The sequence below is a fragment of the Kryptolebias marmoratus genome, linkage group LG4 (assembly GCF_001649575.2).
Source record: "Kryptolebias marmoratus isolate JLee-2015 linkage group LG4, ASM164957v2, whole genome shotgun sequence".
NCBI lineage: Eukaryota > Metazoa > Chordata > Actinopteri > Cyprinodontiformes > Rivulidae > Kryptolebias > Kryptolebias marmoratus.
In genome coordinates, this window is record NC_051433.1 from 28,596,138 (window position 1) to 28,620,032 (window position 23,895).

The window sequence follows — 23,895 nt, forward strand, 5'->3', positions numbered from 1 at the left end:
TCTTAGAGTCATTTGTTTTGTCTTTCTAAAGTCAGTTAGTTATGACAGCAATACTGAACTGGACTGACTTTATATCCACCCAGTGGTTGCTTTTTGACAGTTTCCGCTAAAACCCGCTCGTCAGACAAACGCACAGACACAGAAACGTGCAAAAACCTTATTGCCCTTTCACATTTGTACCTACTGATACAAAAGCTCAATCAGTAGTTTCCTTTTTTTATTAATTAAAAAAAATCGACCAGGAGGACTGTATAATGAAGTGTAGGAGCTGATGGGTTTTCTCGCCGGCGCTAGGATCCAGAAGTCTGACCGCCCCTCGGATCGCTCCTCTCCTCTCCTCTCCGCTCTCATCTGCCGTCTCTCCCCCCTTCCTCCCCCCTCGGAGACTGTTTTAAAGTCTCTGCCACACTCGGTCTCACACTCGTTAGTTCCTGGATGGATGGAGGAGCGCCGAGCCTCCACATCCCTCTGTCCGCCTGCACGACCAGCTGCAGCCGCAGGAGCAAGTGACACGTCGCGGGGGGGTCGGAGCACACATCCCCTCCATGCCCATCGGCATCCGAAGGGGTTAAGCGCATTCCAGGGGAGACAGGGACGAAGTAACTCCTTACTGGACCTGTAACTACCCTCACACCACCCCCACCGTCTCCATTGCGCTCAGCCTACAGCTGCGCTGCATTTTTACGCAGCAGAAGCATCACTGAATTCCCAGCAACGAAAAGGGGGAGAAAGTCAACATTTGTTGCTGCTTCTTGCTTTCATGTGGGTTCGCATGTTGGAAGCATGTGGAGGCTGCTGCCATCATCACGCTGCTGGATTCTGTCCCTCGTGCTGCTCCTGCACGCGCTGGCTCCATCCCAGTGTCATCCCGGTAAGTTTCTGCTCGATGAGCGGATGCATCATCAGCAAACAGCCCCTAACCCTAAGCATGCACGGTGGTGGGGGTGTGTGGGGGATTCAACACCACACCTGCTCACACCGGCGTACTGTGGAGACAGCAGCTCAGAGACCTGTTTAACCCCCCATATTCAGTCCTCTCTTCTTTCAGCTTCTTCTAATGAAACCCAGTCCTCCTCCTGGCGCTCTCCACTTCTTCTAGTTTTTATTTTAAGCCTTTAAAGCGACAGTCTGGTTACTTTTAAAGTGATGTTCTGTCAAATAGTTATCTGTAGTATTAGCCATATCAGTCATAGAGCACAGAGGCTAATAGCTCGCCAAATAAGGAGCATTTATGTGAAAAAAACGCCACATGAGCTGATTTTAAACATACACTTTAACATGACACAGTTTGTTTAGTTTGTCATTGTTTTCTCAACTGCACAGTATCTGTGTTACTATGTAAATGCAGGTTTGTGTGCTGGGCATCCAGACATAAATTAACTAGAGAGAGGATCAGAAGCCGGAAGTTGAAGCCACTGTGGACAAGCTCCGCCTACTCGGCTGGCTGCAGTCCCACACCTCTATGAAAATGAATGGGTCATTTGCCTCACAAAATAAATAAAATACACTTCAGACATTTTTTTCAGCTGTTAAATTGTGTTAGTTCATGTAGATTTACCTTGCTGCTGTGTGTTCAAATATGTATAAAAAATAGTTTTGGATCACTCGGGCGGACTGATACATTCTCAGCCTCTTAGCACCATTGACATATAATGGTCTATTTTCAGCACACATACACACATTTACGTAGTAACACAGGCGTTGTAGTGCGTGTGCTGGTTTTTAAAAACAGTCATTAATATGCAAATATTATTGAGATTTAAACATATGATTTAAACATATAAAACCTACTTCTAGTTTTGACATGCATTTCCTCTGGTGTCTACCAGGGGGTGCTGTAGCACCCTCAGTACCCCCACTTCCATGTCCTCGCATGCCATTATGTCATTTTTGAGAAAAAAATTGTTTTTTAACCCTGAAAACCAAGAAATAACAGGTTCTTTTGTTTGACTAGCCTAGCCTGGAGGAAGACTTCTGCCCTGGTCTTCATACTCCATTATTTATAACTAAACTATTGATAATTATGTGACAGAACATCACCTGTAAAATGACCAGACTATCCCTTAACTGGCAGTCAGACTGCAGGAGGAAGAGGCTCACGTGTTTGGGATGGCATCAGAAGCCATGACAGGTTTGTTGAGTATGCACAGAGAATATGGAGAAGATGTGATGCCACGTCAGTCCTATAGACCAAAGCCTTTATCTCACCGCCTGAGGCGAGACAGCAGGGCTTCACACATTGAAGAGCACAACCCAGAAACGGCATTAATTCATTCTGAGGGCAAGGCAGCCCTCATGTCTGTGTTTGTGCTTGTCATGTAGGCCCACACAGCTGATCTGCATGCTGTAATATCTGACTCTGGTTGTGTAACAATTACAACTGTGTGGAAAAAAAAAAATACACTCTCCAGGTTGCAAGATGCAAAACGTTCACTTTTGAGGAAACATTGCATTCAAACTAAACGCATGTTATGTTATATTTATCACCAGGGTTAAATGAGGAGAAATGTGCTGTTTCTAATTAGAAATAAACCCAGCAAATCAGATTTGACCTTGACCAGAATCTCAATATGCACTGAATTCCCTCAGCCGTGGAAAATCCTACAAATGTCTCTGAAACACTTTAACAAGCTCTGCATGCTCAGTGCACTGGATTTTAAAGTCAGCCTAACACTTTGTTGTGCATCCACTCAACATGAATATTTTCTTTTTTAATTAACAACCTAGCGTTCCTTGAAACCACCAGAATGTTAAACAAAGATGATTTTATGATGAAAAAGGACAGCGTTGTAGCAGTTTTGGTGAAGCCTTGTAAAAAACGCTATACACAAAATCATGCAATATCGTGAGATTTGTTCACATGTTTGTATTGTGAATGACTTTCAACTCTGTCCACACCAAATTTTAGCTGAATCTTTGTAAAACTGAGTGAGTTATAGTCATTTTTGTGATGGCTAATGCCAATTAGCTGTGGTAGCCACATTAAATTAAATAGATTTAAAAAATAAATGATTGTAGATGTACATCTATTGATCAATAGCATTTCTTTCACTAACAGACAGAGTTGACTCCAGATAGTTAATAGCAAAGTTTTAAACACAGGTCTCAATCTGTGAGCGCTCAGACTTTGTGTTGGGGATGGCTCTCAGCTACTACTACACCAAATTTAAGCTAAACAACTAACATTGGCTGAGTTGTAGGCATTTCTTTGTTTTCGAAGGTAGGTCAGCTATGGTGGCCATCTTGAATTGGACTGACTCCAAAAGTTAACCAGTTGTAGATGTACATCCAATGATTACTTCCAGAAAGTTTAATAAAATTTGTGCAGGGGTCATGACATATCTTGCAAACTGACAAATAAACAAATGGACACACACACACACAGACACGAGCAAAAACATTATTGCCCACCTTTCATCTTTTTGCAGCAAATGATCATTTTTTTCAGATGTAGTAGTGTCAGAAAACGCCTCTTAATAAACAGTTACTTGTGTAGGTAAAATATATTTTTACTGCAGTTGGATGATGAAAATGAAGCATCCTCTGTATTGCAGAGAAATTGTATAACATATGTAAAGGTAGAAGATGTGGTTAAACAGGGTGATGGATGTGTAATGTGAGTGATGAAACTTGAGCTGAATTCCTGCAGCTGTCGATACCATGTTTTCACAGTGGACAGACAAAAGTGCAGCAATAAGATGTGTTTTTCTGCAGTGAGAAGCAAACTGAATGTGATTCACAGTGACTTCAATCATTGTTACCATCTGTGTTGATGTCTTGGTGGTCAGCTATGTTTAACTAGAACATCGTCATATTTATGACTGCTGGAGATAGACCCCAGCTTCCCGTGACCTGAAATGGAGAAGCAGGTAAAAAGAATGGATGAATAGATCATCATATTTGTATTTTGTTCATAGCATTTATGTTTTTGTTTTATATATTGAAAGAATGATCCTTTTAGTTTATAGGCTGCAAAATATCAGTTAAGTTCTTTCTCAAAGAGCCAAAAATTACTGAAATGTTCCTAAATTTTGGACGGACGAATGGACAGATCGATTGCTAGCTAGCTAGCTAGCTAGCTAGATAGATAGATAGATAGATAGATAGATAGATAGATAGATAGATAGATAGATAGATAGATAGACCTTTATTGATCCTTAGGAAAGACTCCTTCAGTAAAATTGAAAACTAACACAGGAAAATCGAGGACTTTGAAAGGCATATCTTACAAGTACTATGAGGGAAATTTTTATAAAGGAGTCAAGTTGATAGCTTGTGCTCTATCCAGACTGGGAATGAGTCTAGTGTCAGGATTTGGGTTTTTCTTTGGGTTTCCTTTTGTCCATCCATCCATCCATCCATCCATCCATTTTCTTTACCCGCTTCTCCATTCCGGGTGGTGCCTATCCCCAGCAGTCACTGTGCGAGAGGCGCACCCTGGACAGGTCGCAAGTCCATCACAGGGCCACATAGAGGGTTTCCTTTTGTATTTAGGGTTATTGTTTTTTAGTGTTTCTGGTTCATGTTTCAGTTTGAGTTTATCGTGTCTTTTATTTCATTTGGTTGTCCTCATGTTTGGTGATTTGGTGTTTGTCTGTCTTTGTATAGGTTTGCACCTTGTGTTTCTGTCATCATTCACTTGTCCTCAGCCAATCTCCTTTGCCTGCCACGCCCATCTTCACCTTCCCCAAGTTAGTAATCACTCACCTGTGCCCACTTCTCCTAATTATCTTCAGTCTTTAAAACCTGGTCATCTCCCTCACTTACTCACTGGTTGGTTGTCACACCAATGTGCTGTCTGGTTTTCCTCATGTCTTTGCCACCATGGAGTTTGTGTTATTTAGTTTATCGGTTGTTTTTGTTTTAAATAAATTAGTTTCTTCCTGGAGCTCATCATGAATCTGCGTATTGGGTTCGCCTCACTCACACCTGATATCTAGGCTCAAATGGAGGAGTTTGAGTCTCTTGAAGTCTTGTTCACAAGTGATGGCAGGACAGAGCGGGAGATGGATCGGTGGATCGAGGCCTCAGCCACAGTAATAAAGATGTTGTTCTAATGTGATGTGATCTGAGCTGAAAGGCAAAGTTCTCAATATTCTCATCTATGTTCCAACCATCACCTGTTTTTATGAGGTATGGATCATGACTGAAAGAACAAAATCTTAGACACAAGTGGCTGAAGCAAACATCATATGCAGAATAGCCAGAAGAAGTACTAAAAATTAGATATCCTAGAAGGAACAAATAGAAATAAAGTATTTATTTTTTATTATTTTCTGTTAGTAGTTTTGATGTTTGAAACAAGGGCCACAAGGGAATGTTATTACCAAAACATTATTTTTTGTAAACATGACAATTTCAAGATACGTTTTCATTTACACAGAAGAACAGAAAACTACCTTAAAGCTGTAGTAACTATACAAGGCCTGTATGTGGTGCTGTAACACTGCCATAAAAATACACCAAACACAAGGAAAAATGACGTGCAACCTAAAGACTGTATATGAATAGACATCTGATGTTAACCCAGAAGTTGAAGCCAGAGTGAGACCAGCTTCTTTGTTGGCTGGACCCAGAACAACTTTTAAATCCAACCTCCTCCATGCAAATGAATGGGACAGTGCTGTTGCTAAAAAAAAAAAAAAACTGATAATTTTCAGATGTTGACTCTTGTTAATTTGCATATTTCACAACTTGCTGCTGTATGTCAAATTAAAATTTTTCTAACATTTTTAATTGTAATTAGTTCTTTCATGCCTAAAAGAAAGGTCACGTGACACTGTTTGTTGGGGAGTAGATGGGACTTAAAACTGAACTGAAAAGTGTTTTGAAACCAACCTCATTTGAAAGAAAATCATTAAATATGCTTATTGTGAATTTAAAAGAAAAAAAATATAAACTTTTTTTTAAAATTTTTAATACCAAACACTAAAGAGACTGAAATGACCCCTTATGATGTTTGACATCCACAGAGCCATTGAGGTTCACAGCATTTAGCCATTCATCAGTGAGTGGATGAATACCAGTACAATATAGTTAAGTTCATTGGAATTAACTGTTCGAACTGGCCAGAAAACTACTGGAGTTTCATTTTTTGGTTTCCCGAAAGATAAAAACCTGTCAGATTTGGATCCATAAACTCCGATTTGAGAATTACTATCAAAACTCTGGTCCACTTCAAAGGGAAGCACCGCTCTGACCCTCATTAATGTGGAGGACTGCCAAAAGAGCAGGAGCAAATAAAATAAAAGTTTAATTTCAAATGTAACGTCATGAGCGCATCCTGTCATTTAAAGGTCTGAGCTGCTTACAGGCCGACAGCCTGAGATCAGTTTGTGATTCAGAGCAGTTTGTTATTGATGGAAAAATATAAACAATCCATGTGTGATTAAACAAATGTCATAGTCTGAAACTGCTGCTGATTAGGTTACTCTGGTGTGAGAGTTCATAAACACTACCCTGAAGCGCGCTCATGATTTTTATGAGTTAGCATCCAGTTCGCTTTGAGTTAGCAACGTTAGCTCTCTCCTGCTATCTTTATGTTCATTGGCAGTGTTGTGTACTGATGTCATGACAGCGATCTGCGGGTAATTGGTTCTCACCATTCCATGTTCTCAACTCATGATGGTCCTTGTGATCATCAGAATCTGAATCTAAAGAGTTTTTATCTGATTCCAGAGATCCAGCTGTCGGTTCAGGTTGATACTGGTATGGTTATATATCCATTACTCCCGTCTCCCGTGAAGTCTTCCGGCATGTCTTTGTATTTAAAAAAGGCTTCTTCTTCCATTTCCACTAGTAAAGAACCAGACAGTATAGGTGTTCTTGGCCGGACGTGCGCTGTTTGGCGCACGTCATGAACCCAGGATCCCAACTTTGCCCTACAAATCATCTACTTCATTATTTAAGTTTTAAGTCAGAAAACTGGGTCACTGGAATGTTGTGTGAATATGTTTGACTAAATAACATTCATGTAATGGAATTTTTTTGAGATTTGATTTCAGTTTACCTTTAAAGACTAACAGGGCTAATGCCCAAATGCTGGTTCTAAAAATAAAACATGGCAGCTTTCGTAAAATGGGTCCTGCTGGCTTTAATTCCCAACACTGAGAGAAGGTGGGGACACTTGGTCTAGTATTATATGTCTACGATGCAGCTGCTCCTAACTGTAAACACAAGAACAAAAATGGATAGACTGTGAATACTAGATAAAAAACCAAAGCCTTTTTTCAAACTACTGTTGACTGGGAGTCATGTCAGTCCAAATAAGTGATTATAACAGAAGGGATTGAGGGATTTTTTTCTCATAATGTTCAAAGGGATCTGGTAAGTTATTTGTACAAAGTAGTTGGTCTTTTAAAATTATTCTCATTTCCACCATTTTAAAAAATGTATACTTGAAAAATACTTGTGGATTTTGTAGATTTTTTCTGCAGTGTTTGCTTTAGTTTTGTTGACAGTTCAATAAAGTGATAACAAGTTTTCTGGCCTCAGAATATTGGTGTAGTAATAATAAGAGGTTTTACTCTGCTCTATTTAAGGTAAAGCCATTGTTCATCAGCCTTGTCTGTTCATTGAAGTAATACAGAATACAAAGGTTTTGCTGTAGTTGAGAAACTGGCACCTGCAACACAAACACAATCATGTAATCTGTCATTGTTGTTGTCACGTCTGCATGGCTGCAGCCAGGGTTTTGAAGGGGGGGGGGTTCTTTAAAAGGAATATTTTTTTTTTATGGGTTATGAGGGCCGCTTAGCTCCCCATGGGGTCCGAGGCCACACTGAATCTCCCACATTTTAAGAGTTTTAGAAGGTTAAAAACTGTAATTCTGATGTACATTATCTACTGAAAAATTATCAAAGGACTCTTTTAAGTTATGTATAGTCCATTATCAAAATATTAATATATCAACCACAACACAGAAATGAATCTGACTGCCTAGAAAATTTACTTATTACTACAGTCCAGTTCTACAGCTACACATTTTTGACATAGCATTCTTATTTTTTCTGTCCGAACAATTGCAATTTTGAGCACTTTAAATTTTATAAACCTGATACTTTACACCTTTTAAAATCAACAATACATTAAGTTCTAGCAGTACACTAATTAGAAATATATTCCTACACTATTTTAAAGATTTATTAACACAAAAGTCTTCCAAACAGATTTAGTTTTGCAAATCTTTTATTTACAACACAAAGGTAGCATATATAAATATACATTCTTACAATTCTTGTCTTGTCCACTACGTCATGTCTCAAATTGGTGAAAGAAGAGAGCTCAGCTCCATTCTCCTTAAGTGTTTCTTTGCAAACACATCAACCCGCTGAAGTTTCCATTCCAGGCCGCTAGCTGGTGCTTTACATGCTCATGCATGCAGACATGGAAACAGCTACATCTAAAATGGTGAATACATGGACATTTGTTTGGACTTACAGTAAGGTTGGGTTGCTGCTATATGTTGAAAAGGGTGAGAAACAAACAGCACTCTGCTGTCCACCATTAATACTGTTGTTAATGTCCTCCTGCATGGGCAGAACAGCTAACGACTGCAGCTGTCTGTGGTGCGCTTGTGCAATTTCACACTTTGTGGCATCCTTTGAAATGCAAATGGAGGGGTCTGAAAAGTTCCACTCTGGGACCTGGGTTCAAAAAGTTTCAGTGTCTGAGAATCCATTCGCTGTTGTCGTATAGCCGAATGACCACACTGCAATATGAATGTTAGTTTCGTTGAAAACCAGCTTTGTGTAAACAGCCCCTCAGAAAACAGTAGCAAATGCTATAGGCAGACCTTTTTAGGCAAAGTGTGCAGTTCGTTAAAAACCTCCTGAACTCCCACAGGATACAGGTGTTTGTCAGTCACACTTGGACAAAAAGGTAGATTAGAGATGGGACTATGACTTCATTCTTTTCAAAAGTTTGTTCTAAAGTTGTCCGCATGAAAATGTAATGGTGGCGTTTTAAGATGGTTTTCCACTCTGGAACCTGATTTTGAAAAGTACCGTTTAGGGGTTCCCAAAATGATGTTTCTGTGTGGACCAAAGGCCGAAACGACAAAACCTTTGCGTATTTATAAATCGCTGCTCCAAGGTGGTGGTGATCAAAGACAGTACCAAAATGTCTTCTCGAGGTGATTTTAAGAATGATTCATGCCTATATGTTCTGGACTTCAGTGAGGCAGAGTTAGATCATCCTTCAGCTCAGTTGGATTTCTTTTTTTTTGTCATATCAGTCTGACAACACATAAATCATATAGACATAATGAGCCACTGTGAAAGACAGCAGAGTTTTTATGGTGGGGACATCAAGACGAAGACTATTTCCTACAACAGAGAACATGAAATGTTTGTGCTTTCAGAGAATACAGTGTTTTGGACACACTGGTGAAGGTCAGAACGAAACTGAGAGACAACAATGTACTGGTAACCACTAAACACAGTTACTGCATAATATTTTATTTCTTGCCACTGAAAGATGAAAGGAGGGCAGTCATGTAATTTCCTGTGTGTGTTTGTCATCGGTATGTTAATAAAATATCTTATGAACTAGTAGACAGATTTTGGATAAAAAATACTCCCAGAAAGTAATCACTGCATATGCATCTATAACTAAACAACTTTTGTAATCAACTTGATTCAAGATGGCCACCACAGCTAATCAAGTTTTGCCAACGCAATAATATCTGTAAATCAGTCAATTTTACAGATATTGAGCTAAAATTCGATGAGTTAGTAACTAAGACTGATCCCAAAAGCTAACAGTTCAAATAAGATCTTGCATAATGGTATTTTCAAAAATATATATTAAAATATATATTTCCAAAATAGCTATAACTCTGTCATTTCTCAAAACAAGATGATCTTAGTCTAAAATGTTGGCATGAAAAGTAGCAGGTAATATCCTGGTCTTTAATATTATTGTTGAGATGGGACACTTTCAGTTTTGGAAAAAGATCTGGTATTAGACAGATTTGTTTGGTTCTCAGTCTAATTTTCATTTAGAAATCCACCTGATGTTTAACCTGAAGAGAAACTGAATGTAGTAGATGAAGCAGTAAAGACAGCTCCTGGGGTGATTGATTGGTGATTGATGAAAGGATGGAAAAAACAGCTAGAGCCAACAGTAGGGAAGTTTAGACATAGATTTGTTTCATGTTTAGAATAATAGAAATAATTTTGACAGAATAAATACTGAAGGTGAAGAAAGGTCTGAATGGTTCTTGTACATTTTACAATATGTGAAACTTTATTTACATTCAGAAGATAAACACTTTATTGACAGCTGTAAATGCTGCAGATATTAATGTCAAAAGTCAGCTGCTTTGCATGTTGTCTTTTTTATAAACTTCAAAGACTTCTTGGAAATTTGAGTAAATAATATAGTTTGCACATAGTGATTATGATGGGATTTTTTTCTAAATGTTCAAGTAAAAGGCCCAACCTTGGCATGTTTGCACTGTGTACCTCACCTTACTATCTCTGTTTTTATTCTGCCTGCCCTTCAGTCAAAATCATGTTGTTATAGCCAGCTCTGAGCATGCCCAAGGTGTCTGCTTCATGTTGAACTGCAGGCAGATAATGTACAGGAAAAACAGATGAGCGTGCTTCTCACCTGCTGGGTATCATTATCCACAGGCTCTCAGAGCTGCTGCTCTCACCTCCACACTGCTCTGCTTCTCTGTTATTAAGGCCCTTAGCACGGAGATTGGCTTGAAACAGAACTGGCCAAGGCAGTTGTTGTTTGGTGTCTGCCTTAGTGTGCTCCTGACAAATACTGCAGCATGACACAGAATAGGAAATAGTACTACAGTAAGTATTAACCACAGCCTGACCATGCCTGAAAATTCAGTTGCATAAATAAAACTGAGATGTCCTGGGTGTTGAAAGTTAGTAACTTACAAATTAGAATAAATTGCAGTAGCTGTTAGCACATTGTGTTGCTGAAGTAATCTAGGGGTTGTGCACCAGATATGATAGACTAAACAAGATGATTTAGTTTTCACAGCCTTCATGGAACTGTCCCACTGTTCTGTATTTTGCCACATATATTGAAGTAATTTGATTGTTTTTCTTTGCTGTGGGTCTAAATGTGAAGAAATAAAGTGTAAAAAGTGAAGTCTTGCGACATAAATGATGTAACGTTCATCGTTACATCATTTATAAAATGATGGCGCAAAATGTAAAATTCACCCCTGGTGTCAACGTCACAGAAATTAGGGTAATAGTTCCAACAGCCAAAAGAGTATTCTTGGTGTGGTGAAAATTGAAATGTGCTTTCACAATGGAGACCTTGGTTCAAAACCTGTGAAAGTCTGGTGAAATCCAAAGGTTTTTTTAAACATGAAACCAGATGTCAGTATTTACAAAACTTATCATTAGGAAGTGATGGTTGGTTCTGAGGGAAGACCATTTGAGAACCACTGGTCTTAAGTTCTTTTTCTGCAATATTACAAAAGTTAAATAGAAAAAATGAAAGTATTTATTGTTTATTCACTGACTGCAGCATCTATCGTTGCTTATTAATAAGAACAGCATCAGTACTTTTAAAGCTGGTAAGTTGGAAGCGGTGCTCAAAGTTGGCTGGTACTTTGTTCTTAGTGTACCATCACTTCTCATAAACAACTGAAAACTAAAACTTAAAACTAAAAACTACTAAGTCAAACTTTATTTTAAGGATAAAAATATATCAACATTAACCCTCCCTTGACCTGAAGTTACAAGGGCTTTTCTGCCTCTCTTCACCTCTCTGCCTTTGAGGGCTCCAGGAGGGTTAAATAAATAGTAAATGTTCATGGTATCAATAAATTGCTTTTCTTTTTGTTAATATTAGGCAGTTATTTAGGTCTTGTCTACACAGAAACATTTTTTTCAAAATTATCTTTTTTCTAAAATGTCTCATAAACATGGCACTGTTTCAAGAAATATCTTTACCTATGCGGAAACACCAAAAACGACTAAAAATGCTGTAGTAACTTCTCCAGGCTTGTATGTTGCGCTGGGCCAACTGCATCACCAACAGCTGCAACCACTGAAGATTTTCAGGAACAACGGCGTCACAAAGACGTCTTAGCTGTGTCTCTATGTCATCATCACTAAATGTTGTTCAGATTAAGATCTCACTTTGAATAGGCCCCTCCCATGTAAGCTTTGTTTCCTGATCATTCTAACCTGAAAGAAAACAATATTCAAATTCAACTATGCTAAAAAGATAACAGCTAATTCACATTATGGACTTAATTAGATTTTTTAGAGTGCCTGCCAACACAGTGGTTAGGATTTGGTGGTATTATGTTAATATATTAACTATGGGTAATTAACAATAGCAACAATTTTACAATAAATGCTTACTAATTTGAGGGAGTGCTGAGGCCATCAGATGGGAGGCTGGGTGGGACACGGAAGCAGCGCAATCTAAACTAGAGAAAAAATATATTTTCAGGGGTGGGATGTCTTTTAAAGAAAGACAACAGTAAAAAAAAAGAGATGACTGGCCCCCTCCTCTGGTGGAAACCCAACAACATCTGTGTTCCCTCTGTGCACATCTTCAGATTGAGTCTTCAAAACTGCTGCAAAGTTCACAGTGTTGGTGTGTTCCTTGCTCAAACATGATAAGGTCAATATGCCACCACAACCAGCAGAAAAAAATGTCTTCATTCTGTAATGTTAAGAACCTTTTTGTTCCAGCAATTATATAATTATTCACTGTTAAATTACTTTGTAACAGTAATAAATAAGTTTGCTTTGTGTTGCATCTTTAATAAAATAAAATAAAAAAAAATGTTAAAAATCTATTAGAATCACCAGATTCCCTAAAGCAGGCAAAAGATCGTGGACAAGCAATTATGGCAGATGGTAAAATGGGGTTTAATTGGATGAAGATTTAAAGGCATATAAAATGTGATTCTCTCCCCAAAACTCCATTGCTGTTTTATAATATATGCTTTTATCTCTAGAAGCTCCTGGTCCATCTGATTCAAACAACTCTGGTTTTCTGAACCTTGTCTTATTTAATATAATAGGAACTGTAGCTTAAAAAGTTATAGTTGGTTCTAATAGAAAAAAATCACTACTACTTGTGATTCCTGTGACCACAACAGCAACTAGCATTTGGGGCTTCATAGCAACAAATCAGTAAATCATGGTGAATCATATCCTCTTCTGAAAGTGCTTATGGTAGGACAATATATTAATGGACAGGCTGGGATAGTGCCTATCTAAAGTGGCACTTTAGATGTTATACTGAGGGCTTCTGCAGAGGAAACCAGGTTTCTGCCATTCATATGGATATTACTTTGACATGCACTACCTGCCTGCACACTGTTGCTGACCAAGTACCCATTTATAGGAACAGTATTCCCTGATGGCTGTGGCTGCTTTCGTTGGGACATGTCCAGCCAACCTGCAAAAATGGTTCAAGAGTGGACTGAAAGCAAACAAATTTGATCCATGGAGCCTCTACTTTGCAAATATTGTAGCAGATTTACAACTGATGGCTTGGCACCAGACACCAGAGCAATGAAGCAGTGAATGGGTAGAAAAGTGTGGAAGTTGTAGTATTCTACAGGGTTAGCATGGTGTGTGCTATGTTGTTGTGACATAACCGTCTCATTGTGTTTGTGTCCTTTTGTTCTTCCGCATGACATTGTTGCAGTGTAACTCTGGCGTTCAGCAGCATCTTCTTGTCTCACTTCTTTCATTAGGCTATATTAATATTTGAATGTCAGTCTTTTGCCACCATCTAGACATGGTCTCACCCACTATCTTCTGGGTTGTCTTCTTTTTCTCCTTGCTAGTGCTTTCTGTTGTTCTGGCAGATCTCAGTCTGGCAGTTTGTCTTCTGTTCTCCTTGTCATCAAGTAAAGTCCAAACAAAACCCACAACAGCAACTTGAACATCAGTTTCTTCGGGGTGTGGAATGTGTGAAATGATTGACAAGTAGAAGATGTTGGTCTACTATCAGTACACATCACTTGACTGGAATCAGTATGCAACCAGTACCAAAACACACATTGTAGGTGTTGTTGGTAATAACACCACATATAATCCAACAGCTCAGTATGTATGCAACAGCAACCACATGACATTAGGAACAACATTGTATTTATGAGAAACATCTACCAAGAACCCAAAGAAATACACCACTTTTACACATCTCTAATGAGATAAAAAAGAAAGACAAGAAATGGCAGCAATTATTACACATAAAAGCAACACGATACCACAATATTGTGTACTTGCAGACAGAGAATTACTATAGCATAGCATGAAATTGTGTAACGTTATCGCTGGGTCACTATCATTGTGTAGATGTGAGGTATATGTGGCATTTGAAAGTTCATGCTACAGAATTTTTGAACATGCCCAATAAATCCATGACAACCTGCTGGAGATTACATTACATTTCCCAGGAGGAACCATAACTTGACAAAGTGACTTTACAGTTTTATTAAAAAGTTGAGTCTCATAGTGGATGACTAGGAAGAAGGAGACTCAGAGTGGGGGTTCTGTCTTGCTGGCCAAACATCCTGACCTGCCTGGGACCCCCTAGATCAGGGATCGGCAACCCAAAATGTTGAAAGAGCCATTTTGGACCAAAAAAACCCAGAAAACAAATCTCTCTGGAGCCGCAAAAACATTAAAAGCCTTATATAAGGCTTATATTGAAGGCAACACAGGCTTCAAGTGTCTATATTCAAAGATGTATTGCACATTTCTAAAAGGAATAAATATAAGCAAATTTTTCCATTTCAAATATAATACTCTCCAGATCTCAGAGCCATTACAGGTAAATAAACCTATTACATTTGAAGTTTTAACTTTAATCAATCAAACCAATTTGCTCAGGAATAAATGAAATACTTTAGTAAACCAAACATTTTACAACTAGATATTACGTAATATTGGTGTTTATCTTCCACTCATTGGGGAAAGCTAGCGGGAGTTTTTATAACAATGTGCCAGGAGTCAGATGTTCTCCCCCGGTATACCAAACATGGAGCGCTCGGCCAGCTGACAGCTGACGAGGGAAGCTGGCTGTTAATACAGTGGGAGCAGATATGTCTGAAAATGTCAGAACAATATTGCAAATAGATCATGTATTGATGAACCGAGCAGATATTTGAGACTTTCAAAGCCACATTCTCGCCTAAAATTGTTGTAAAAATCATGTTGTGTCACTTAAAGTGTAATATAGCAAAATAATTTGCCGCTCTTCACCGTCATTGCCGCTTTGCTTGAACGCCCGGTTTGGACCCGCAATGAATTATGGGATATGTTGAGCCGTGAAGGATACACCGGACCCATCCTTCAAATCTGGGGAAAAGAAGGACGTATTTGAAGGCCGAACAGGCCTTGTCGCTACTCTATGACATAATCGGCCGACAAATCCGTCCTTCGAAGGATGCAGACCCTGAATTCGGACACAGCTTTAATATTTATTCTACTCATTTTTACAGCATTGGAAAACATTATGAATGTTTTTCCTCCTACAGAAACCATATTAAAACTAAAATATATTTCCATTTTCAAACATTTTTGAAAACGCTCCAGGGAGCCACTAGGGCAGCGCTAAAGAGCCGCATGCGGCTCTTGAGCCACGTATTGCCTACCCCTTCCCTAGATGGATGGGTGGATGGTAAAAGAGCTAAGACAGGGATAAAAGATAGAAACGATGGGAAGGTATGGAGCGCTGTATTGAACTGCCGGAATTGGTATAGCCTTGTATAGCCCTGTGTGGCACAGTTGCTAAAAATGATCTACTTACCACTAACCTGAAGAGAGTTGAGTTGATGAAAGGGATGAAAAGGGATGAGGAAAAGAGAGGGTAGGTGTCAGGAGCATGAAACAAACCAAACTGGAAGGGTGAACCAACTTTGAGAAGGTGTGGTTTAGGTGTGGCTTTGCTCCCGAACCAAAGTTAACATCTTGACTATATATAATATGAAATACATAAATAGCAGATGTTGTGATGTTATTTTCTTACAGCCACCTATTTCAATATGACATAGCATAATAAGCCAGATATGTAAAAGTAAGACAGGGGTGTAAAGTTGATGACTTTAATGCCGTCTTATTACTACCTGCTGTATTGGAGAAACTAGAGATCTCTTTAACCCTCCCGAAGCCCTCAAAAGAGAGAGATAGAGACATGTAGAGAAGCACTTGTAACTTTGGGTTATTTGACCCAAAAGCCACAGTAGGATTAATCACCAAGCTTCAAACAAAACAAAGAATAAAATTCCTTGTTGACTTCAAATTCCAATTTACTGTGTTATATTCAGCACAGACCACCACAATGATTCATCTGTTTGAGGTATGTGGGATTTTAGCAGTGTTGCCTTGTCTGCTGTCAAAGTGCCGCTGGTCATCCTATATTATGGCTGTCCGCAACTCTCAGACATCTGTTTTTTTTTTTTTTTTATTATAAAAAACATTGAATAGTACTGCAGGGGATCTGCTAGCTGACATGGGATTTGACTTTTCCTTTTCCATCTGCAGTATGTGGTGTCAGCATTGAGGCATCACAGCCCTGTCACTGTGCTGCACTTCAGCCCCGGGTTAACTAAACACATGAGACACGAAGAAACAAAGAAAAGGAAGAAAGACAAAAGAGATGGGAAAAGAAAGAGATGTTCGGCCTTCAATCTGTCATTTCACGCTACGAAAAATGAATGGGCCCTGTCGCTCCTGGCTGGGAGGAAAAACAGAACAGTCATTGTAATCTCACAACAAGCGCCTGAGCTGCCACATCTCCTCACCCCCACAACGAGACCCACCCCCGGTTCCATCCATCTCTGTCTCTTTCCTTCCTAATTCAGCCTCCTTTTGTCTGCTTGGAGAATGTTGATGCGCATACACGTGCTTCTCCTCTGTTTCTTTGAAATCCAGGGACAAACGAGACGAGTGGGTTTGTTAATCAATCCGAGCGGGGCCTCTGAGCCACAAACCCAAACTCTGAGCCCTTTTGTTGTGTTGCAGCAAAATGCCGTGGGTGGATGGGGGAGGTGGGGTGGTGGCTGACATTTAGGGAAGTGATTGGATATGCTTCATGGCTCTTGGTTGCCAGCATTATCACCATCATCGTCTCAGTGCTTGTGCTATTATCTGGCCTCTGCTGTGGCCAAACGAATGCTCGTGGGTCACTTTATCAGTCGGTGTGGGGGCCGACAACAGCAACCTGTCTTTCTTTATTAGAGCCATTCAAAGATACTTGGCTGTGATTGTGTCAGAGGACGTGTCGGGCAGTTATCCACGTACGATGGTGCTTTAGCTGCAGCCTTATCAATCTGACATGTGTGTGATGGAGATGATCATGGGCTGCAGAAATAAGAGGAAAGTATCTGTTCTGTTCTGGTTTTTACAGGAAATTATGTTGTTTTGTTGTACAAAAAAAGAAAAACTAAGGGTAAAAAAGACCTAACATTCCTTGAAGGATTATATATTGCCTGCTGCCATTATTGTCAAAGTTTAAATGAAAATAATCTTGTAAAGAGAAGGTATAGAGTTATAGCTGTTTTGGTCAAACTGTGTAAATAATGTGACACGTGATCTCATGCAAGATCTTGCAAGATGTTTTAGCTCCCAGAATATTTGGTGTAAATGACTCTCAGCCACTACCATACCAAATTGTAACACAGTATCTATAAAACTGACTGAGTTATAGGCTTTTTTTTTTTCTAAGGACATGTTGAATTGTGTTGCATTCAAAAGGTAATATGTTTTAAAGATATATTGAATGATTTTTTTCCTATAAGTTTCACTGAAACTTTGGAGTGGTTCACAACATACTTTGCTAACAGACATAACTGACTCTAAATAGTTAATGCCAAATTTTTAAACAAAGATCTTGTGCAGTCTACAAGCACTCAGAATATGTGTTGCGGACGACTTACATGACGACACTAAATTTTAGGTCAGTATGTGTTAAATTGAATGAGGTATAGCCATATTTGTGTTTTATAAAGTCAGTTGGCTGTGACAGCCATTTTAAGTCAGGTTGATTCCAGTTGTAGATGTACACCCAAGGATTATTTTCTAAATAGGTCTGATAATGATAAGAATAGTAATGATGATATTAATTGCAGAGGTGTAATTATATGGTAGATCTGGGTATGAGATATTTAATTTTTTTTCTCAGCCTTTCATAAGCTCATCATGCAACTTGAAAAATAAAAGTAACTAGCACAGACAGAGGTGTGTTGGCTCTGAAGGCTGGACTCTGTCACTTTCAGTCTGAATATGCTGCTGCTAACCCAAGTTCTTCGCTGTCATTTTTCTCTGAACTGATGCCACTGATTTTCCCATCAGTTTTTGTGAAAATCCCTGCTTTAGTGCAGTCCAGGTTTTTAGATAAGCTTTTTGAGAAATTAAATTTCTAAAACGTCTTTTATTACAATGTCGCTCTCTTAAAATAACAGAAAAAACTGAAACAAAAATAGAGTATATAATAGTTATTAATTATTTCACACAATTGTTATCATTATTGTATATTATTATTGCTGTCATTCAATCATGTAACAAAGAGGATTAGATGACTTAGACCAATTCACAAACATTCCTTTGTGACTTATGCAATTTTGAACCTTGCTTGAGCCAAACTACCCCTGGAATAAGTGACTTAGACAAAAAGGTACACTTCTTTTTTTCCAAATACTGTGACAGACCATGGGGAAGGGTAAACAACAACCATATGAAATGCTGGTGGAGCACTCAAAGACTCAAATGACAAAAGAAAGTTTGGCTGTGAATAGCCTTTCAGTAAAGCAAACTCAAATGTCAGAACTGTAATCATGCTTAGCTAAACCAAACAAATATCAGGCAATCTTTTTCTCTTTTGATAATGTGAAGTGTTTTTTTTAACTCTGTGCACATTAACCCTCCTGAAGCCCTTAAAGAGAGAGAAATTACCTAGAGAGGTAGAGAAGCCCTTGTAACTTTGGGTCAATTTGACCCAGAGACCACAAGAGGGTTAATGCACAACTAACAAACTAAACCAAATGCTGAGGAGACATGCATCCCCTTACTTCTCCCTCAAACTCATCTCTGCTGTTTTTTATTGTAAAACAAATGAATTTTAATTCTCAGTTATCTTGATGGAATTGTTTTCATGTATGTGGCAAATTGTCCAAAAGATGACAGTGGCCATCATGAGATGTTTCATGGACTGAAGGTCCTGGAACTTTCTGTCCTTGTATAGCAGAGCACATGAAAACACTTATCCATTCCATTGGCTCATTTGGCACATGTACCCTCTGTGGCAGTGCTTCCCATGCAGAGTTCTCTAAAAAGAGTAGCTTGAAATTGACTTTGCCATCTTTGCTAAACTGAAAAGCCTGTAAATCATGCACAGTCAGATTTCCAGCTTTTTTGCCTGGTCTGATGCTTAAGTAGTAAGATCCATTCATTTTCAGGGATTCATCATGCTTGAGCTCCTTCACATGGTAGGATGATGGTCTGATTTTTCCAGTCTGGAGTACGATTACGCAGTCTCTTGTGGTGAAGATTTCGGTAACCATTTTGTGTTCCATGGTACTGTACATGCTGTCACACTTCATTTGTGTGTAACCTGCAAGAATGTACTTCTACGTTATTAGTACCCCATGTTTTCTGGCGAGCTTAGAAAATACATTTGCCACACTTACACTGCAGCTCTGATATCCACAGCCATTGCTCCACACTATTATCTCCTTGATTTCTGGATGGTCTTTGATTACACTGTCAAAATGTGTGAATACCGCAATGTTCACGTCACCCTCTGATTTGTCCCAAATATAGCAGCATCTATCCTTGGATTTCAAATCAAAGGGGGTAAAGTTATGGATCTGCAATTTTGATTTGTAATACAGGCTGTCTTGGATTTTTGGACACAGCACCATTGCTTGTAAGTCTATTATCCAATATAGACTTTTCATTGTTTACCTATTCTCTTGCCTCACTTTACCTTTTTTGGCTACATGTGTATCGTCTTTGGAAACACAACACTGATATTTTCCTGGAATTAATACAGAATAGTTTTCTTCATGGAACACACCTGTGAAATGTTGTATCCTAATAGCCTCACTTGAGCCTTTGCATCTGCTTGCTCCTGATGTAGTTTGAAGGTGGTTGTGCCTGGGTGAAAGAACCTATTGTATTTGTAGGACTTTGTGCTTTTGCCGTGGTGTTAATTAACAGCGGGCAGGTCCTTCAACTAGTTCTTATAGAAAACCATGACATCAGTTTCCAGCCTTACATGATTGCCACTCTTAGGCCCAGATTTAGACAGCGGGCTGCTGCTTGTTTGTCATGGTCAGTGATGTCTTTGTTCAGCCAGTCTGTAGTGTTTCTTTCTGGGACACTACCTGTAGAGAAAAAAGTGCCATGTACATCTTACAACTTGTTCCATCTGGTAGTTTCAGTTGGTAGCAAAATTATGTATTCTGTCAACATAAAGCAAAAAAAAAAAAAAATTAAAAAGTTGCTGAGGGATCTTAAACTTTGTGACCAAAGTAGGGATCTAAAACTGATGGTGTTCATTGACCAAACTTTCTGAAATATCTATTGTTGCTGCTCTTTTGTAACAGATTAGCAGTCTTGAGTTGTGACTTGTTGACATAACTGAGTTACAGGGAGGACTCATAGCCTTCATGCTTATTTCTTTGCCACTTTGTATGGTGTTTCTTGGACACGTTTCTCCTTTTGATTCATTTTGCTTTTTTGCCCTGGACTGAGTTGTTTATGTCTTTTCCTTTCAACGGTATTGAATACATATTGATTTTATTTGATCTTATGTGTCACCATTCACTGTTGGCTTGTCAATTTTTGTCATGCACTCACGTTGTATGATGACAGTAAAGACATTCATTCATTCATTCATTCATTTATTTATTTATTCATTCATTCATTAATTCATCCATCCATCCATCCATCAACATCCTCATCCACTAGATGTGGCCCGTGCTTTTTTGGAGTTGTTGCCACCATCACTAGGCTGTCTTCATTTTCAGAAGCAGAGAACTTATCACAGGATGGCTTACAGTCTGGATTGCCAGTAACATCACCATTAGATGTGTCTTCTTCATGATGCGGAAATGCCTGCTTGACATCTTCAGCAACATCAATGGAAGTATTTAAAGTATTGTCTGCGTCATCTAGAACAAAGTCTTAGCCTGGTGCATGGAGCTCCGTCTTGGTAATGATGATCTCATAATCTCGACATAAAGTCTACTTCACCCAACACAGACAACAACCAACCAGAATAATTCACACTCAGTATGTATTTATAGTAATTAGTTTTCATATATGTATATTTTTAGACATATATGTGTGTTTTGTTAAAAAAACAAAACACACATATGTGCAGGCATAGAAAGAATTTGTAAACTCCAACTTAAAAGATTTTGTATAATGAAAGACTAAACATCCCAACCTGTTATTGCCCGCCACAGAATTGAACAAGTTAATATGTCTTTGCCTGTGTCTGTGTGTTTGTGTGTCTGTCTGTTAGCAAAATATCTCACGAATCACTGGACAGATTTTAATGAAACTTTCCAATAGCTATCACTGGATGCACATATACAACTGATAACTACTTGGAGTCAGTTCAATTCAAAATAGCTGCCAAAGCTAAGCAACCTTAGCAAACACAAAAATGGCTACAACTCGTCAGTTTTACAGAGATTGAGTTAAAATGTGGCATGTGGGTAGCTGAGAATTGTCCCGAACACATACTCTGAGTGAAAATTGATTGCCTAATATCTTCTTTTTAAAACCTTGCCATTAACTATTGAGGTCAACTATGTTTATTCAACCACTCATCTAGTTTCTTCACAGGCTTTTCTGTGCAGGGTGAAGGCAGGAGCTGGTGCATATTTCCAGGGGTCATTGTGCAACATTTGTTTGTTTGTTAGCAAAATATCTTATAACCTAGAGGAGGGATTTTATTGAATGTTTCAGAAAGTAATTACTGGTTGTACATTTACATCTGATTATCTTTTGGAGTCAACCAAATTTAAAATGGCCATCACATCCAACTTATTTTAGGAAACACAAAAACGGCACTAACTCAGATAATTGTACAAATATAGAGCTAAGATTTGATGTGGTAGTAGCTGATCATCATCCCCAACATATACTTGGAGTGCAAACACATTTTGCAAGGTTTTGCAATATGGCAAAAATATTGCAAAATGTAATTTACACAGTAAATGACCATAACTCTGTCATTTCTCATAAAGAGATGATCGTATTTAAATTCCATGAAATTTGGTAGGTAATATGTATTTCTTCAACTAATGCTATCCTTTTATTTAATGTACTGACAGTATTAAAATGTTTCCCAAATGATGCAAGGCAACAGTTACTGAACAGTCTTTTAATAAACCAGCCTGTACATTGTCTTCTGTTTGTCTCCACTTTCTTTTGTAAACCTTTAAATCCTGCAAGACGTGGTGGCAGGCTGCTTGAGTGCAGGCAGAAACAACACAACACGGGGAAGACAAACAAAGAGAAAAACAGAGACTGCACAAAATGCTGATGAGAGTAGAGAGGCATACACAAGTTCCTTTTTTATTTTCATGTTGCTGAGCGCAGTGCCAGGGGAGCCTATGTGCCACGGTGCCGCTCGGCACCATGTTAAAAGGAGCTCAGACTGACAGGCTGTCAGCTGACTCGGAGGCTGACAAGCCCAAACAACGACAGCACCAAACAAATACCAGGAGGTGGAGAGAGTGTGTGTGTGTGTGTGTGTGGTTAGTGGTGGGGTGGGGGGGGAGGACAAACAAAGACGATAGAGAGTTCACCACCTTAAAAAGAAACTGGTTACACCACTTGTCATTTTGGAAGCTACAGGATGCAGTTAGACTGAGGATATGCTGTGAGTGCAGGGTACTGTGAGTTGTTTTTTTTTTCTGGGCCACATGCACCCACCTAAACCCACCCGTCTGCCACCACCTTGGCACATGTCAGGACTTTCAGACACTTTGTGTTCTTTTGTCAGCCTAGATTGGTGGTTATTCACTCTGGAGCCGTGACAGCTGTCAGATACAGCAGTGAAAGGTGTAGATGGGTGTTCCTGCCATTTCCCAGAAGACTTTCTCATTTTGAACGGTCAAATGCACTTCACTTGACTTCCATCTGTCATCCCTGCCGACACTGAAAAGCTTTTTTTTCCTTGGGAAATGTACTGTAGAAGAAGCCCCCCCCCCAATTTTAGAATTATATTTAGTGTGTGTGTTAGTGAACAGTCCTCATGTTGATACTTCACTTTATTCACTTTTTATTCACTTTTTTCTTTTTTAAAGACTACTTTTATTGCTTTTTCTTTTTTCACCTTCTTTCTGTATTTCTACAACTCCAATTCCAGTGAAATTGGGACGTTGTGTAAAACAAGTAAAAACAGAATATGATGATTCGCAAATCCTTTTCAACCTAAATTAAATTGAATACACTACAAAGACAAGATATTTAATGTTCAAATGGATAAATGTGATGTTTTTCAAATATTCATTAATTTTGAATTTGATGCCTGCAACACGTTCCAAAAAAGCTGGGACGGGGCAGCAAAACACTGGGAAAGTTGAGGAATGCTCAAAAACCACCTGTTTGGAGCATTCTATAGGTTAATTGGAAACAGGTGAGTGTCATGATTGGGTATAAAGGGAACTTACCTGAAATGGCTCAGTCATTCACAAGCAAGGATGGGGTGAAGTTCACCACTTTGTGAACAAATAGTCCAACAGTTTAAGAACGCTTCTCAATGTACAATTGCAAGGAATTTAGGGATTTCATCATCTACAGTCCATAATATCATCAAAAGATTCAGAGAATCTGGACAAATCTCTGCAAGTAAGCAACAAGACTGAAAACCAACATTGAATACTCGTGACCATCATTCTGTAACAGATATTACCACATG

General features: G+C 38.8%; 1 protein-coding gene across 2 annotated transcripts in view; it reads left to right on the top strand.

Annotated features, from left to right (window-relative positions):
- The first annotated feature begins 416 nt into the window (after nt 1-416).
- LOC108247474 (receptor-type tyrosine-protein phosphatase gamma) overlaps nt 417-23,895 on the top strand; it is a 520,767-nt gene continuing 497,288 nt past the window's right edge. The window contains exon 1 of one of the 2 annotated variants that reach the window (XR_005233059.1): nt 417-871. Coding sequence is in view for 1 of the 2 variants with exons in the window: in XM_037975187.1 (XP_037831115.1) it covers nt 784-871 (88 nt within the window). In the remaining variant the exon portion in view is untranslated. The remainder of the gene's footprint in view (nt 872-23,895) is intronic. The other variant, XM_037975187.1, reaches the window with a different exon arrangement.